We start from the raw sequence: 2,500 nt of genomic DNA, 5'->3' as shown, positions 1-2,500 counted from the left end.
AATAAACAGTTCAGCTCAAATGATTCATTGTCAGATAAATGAAAGGAGCAAAGGATATCAATTTAATCTCACATTGGTATATGGATTTAATATCTTAGAAATGAGGAAAAGCTTATGGAATGATTTGAAGATGTTGGCTCACAATGTTTCTGATCCATGGCTCATAATAAGAGACTTTAATGTTATTTTATCCCCTCAAGATAGATTAGTTGGAGCTCCTGTTACTTTGAATGAGATAAAGGATTTTGAAGAATGTGTTAAGGATATGGGAATCACTGAAGTACAATGGAAAGGTAATTATTATACTTGGACCAATAAACAGATTGGTAATGCCAGAATTGCTATTAGAATTGATAGAGCTTTTGGGAATGATGCTTGGATGGATAAATGGGGCCATACTGCTATAGATTATGGGAATCCAGGTGTGTCTGATCATAGACCTATGCATTTGTTACTTCATCAAAGTTATCATCAGATCAGAGTGAGCTTTAAGTTCTTTAATGTTTGGATTGAACATATCCTTTATGGAACTGGTGGATAAAATCTGGAAGCAGAAGCATGGAAGTGAAGTAATGAAGGGAATATGGTATAAGTTGAAGGCACTCCAACCAGTCTTGAGGCAATTGAATAGGAAAGAGTTCCAATACATAGGCCAAAAGATTGAGAAGACAAGAAGTGAACTTGTATAACTTCAAGAGCAGATATATAGCCAGGCAAAGGATGAGCTAGTTACTAAAGAGAAGGAGTTACTAACAAAGCTGGAGAAGTGGTCAATGATAGAAGAAAATGCTTTAAGACAAAAAGCAAGAGCAAGATGGATCACACTGGGAGATGCAAACAACAAGTACTTCAGTTCAGTGATAAAGGAAAGAAACCAAAAGAAGCATATTAGAAGTATATTATCACTAGATGGAAGGTTGTTATATGAACCCCAAGAGATTCAAGAGGAGTTTGTTATGTTTTATAAAAGTCTCATGGGATCTTCTGCAGGTAAACTTCCAGCTATAAATGCTCAGGTGATGAAGAGAGGGCCTGTTTTATCAAAGCAGCAAAGACTTCAATTATGTACAGACATAACAGAACATGAGATTTATACAGCATTGCAGTCTATTGGGAATGATAAGGCTCCAGGGGTAGATGGTTATAATGCATTTTTCTTTAAGCATACTTGGAAGATTGTTAAAAAGGATGTTATTGAAGCTGTCAAAAACTTCTTCACAACAGGAAAGTTGTTTAAGCCTTTCAACTGCACTCTTGTTTCTTTAATTCCAAAGGTTCAAAGTCCTAAAACTGTGAAGAAGTATAGGCCAATTGCTTGTTGCACTGTGATTTATAAAATCATTTCAAAGGTAATAACAAGAAGAATGCATGATGTTATGCCTGATGTTATATGTGAGAGTCAGGCTGGATTTATACCAGGGAGGAAGATTGCAGATAACATTATTCTGACTCATGAGTTGGTCAAGACCTATACTAGGAAGAATATTTCTCCTAGAAGCATGCTTAAGATTGATCTACAGAAAGCCTATGATTCAGTTGAGTGGCCTTTCTTAGAACAAGTAATGGTAGGCTTGGGATTCCCAGAGATGTTTATCCAGTGGGTGATGCATTGTGTCAAAACAGTGAATTATACTATTGTTGTTAATGGGCAAACTACTCAAAGATTTGATGCAGCTAAAGGCCTCAGACAAGGAGATCCTATGTCACCTTACTTGTTTGCCATAGCAATGGAATACCACAGTAGGCTCCTCAAAGGGCTTAAAGAAGAGAAAACTTTCAAATATCATCCTAAATGCTCTAAGCTGGCCATTACTCACTTATGTTTTGCAGATGATTTTACTTCTGTTTTCAAAAGAAGATCTGGAGTCCTTCAAGATACTTCAAAGGTGCTTTTCAGAGTTCTCTCAAGCTTCAGGATTGCAGGCAAATCTCACAAAAAGCTCTATATATTGTGGTGGAGTTCAGATGGAGGTAAGGCAACAAATTATGCAACAGCTTGGTTATACAATGGAAGAGCTACCTTTCAAATACTTGGGAGTGCCTCTTTCAACAAAAAAGTTGACTATAATACAGTGGTATCCACTCATAGACAAGATCATGTCAAGAATCAAATCATGGACAGCAAAAAAATTGTCTTATGCAGGAAGAACTCAACTGATAAAGATTGTTCTATTTGGAGTACAGTCTTACTGGGCTCAACTTTTTATTATTCCTGCAAAAATAATTAAAGTGATTGAAGGATTATGTAGAAGCTACTTATGGTTAGGAGTTGACTATGTTACAAAAAAGGCACTGATAGCATGGGAGAAAGTGTGTTGTCCTAAAAGTGAAGGAGGTATAGGGCTGACCAATATGAAAGTGTGGAATAGAGCTGCAGTTGCTAAACTTTGTTGGGATCTAGCTAACAAGGAGGATAAGTTATGGATTAAATGGATACACACATACTATATAAAAGGGCAGAGAGAATGGCAGAGGAGGAAACATGCAAGCTGGATGATAC

General features: G+C 36.6%; 1 protein-coding gene across 1 annotated transcript in view; it reads left to right on the top strand.

Moving 5' to 3' along the window:
• The window catches only part of LOC107025073, a 4,114-nt gene that overhangs the window by 1,087 nt on the left and 527 nt on the right, over window positions 1-2,500 (top strand). Inside the window, exons 2-5 of the mRNA XM_015225939.1 lie at window positions 1-481; window positions 702-894; window positions 991-2,075; window positions 2,185-2,500. The exon at window positions 1-481 is cut by the window's left edge and continues 148 nt beyond it; the exon at window positions 2,185-2,500 is cut by the window's right edge and continues 527 nt beyond it. Of these exons, the coding sequence (XP_015081425.1) occupies window positions 1-481; window positions 702-894; window positions 991-2,075; window positions 2,185-2,500 (2,075 nt within the window). The remainder of the gene's footprint in view (window positions 482-701; window positions 895-990; window positions 2,076-2,184) is intronic.

This window comes from Solanum pennellii, chromosome 7, assembly GCF_001406875.1.
Source record: "Solanum pennellii chromosome 7, SPENNV200".
In the NCBI taxonomy this organism is placed as follows: domain Eukaryota; kingdom Viridiplantae; phylum Streptophyta; class Magnoliopsida; order Solanales; family Solanaceae; genus Solanum; species Solanum pennellii.
The sequence above is the reverse complement of the archived record's forward strand: the minus strand, read 5'-3'. Positions and strand labels throughout refer to the sequence as shown.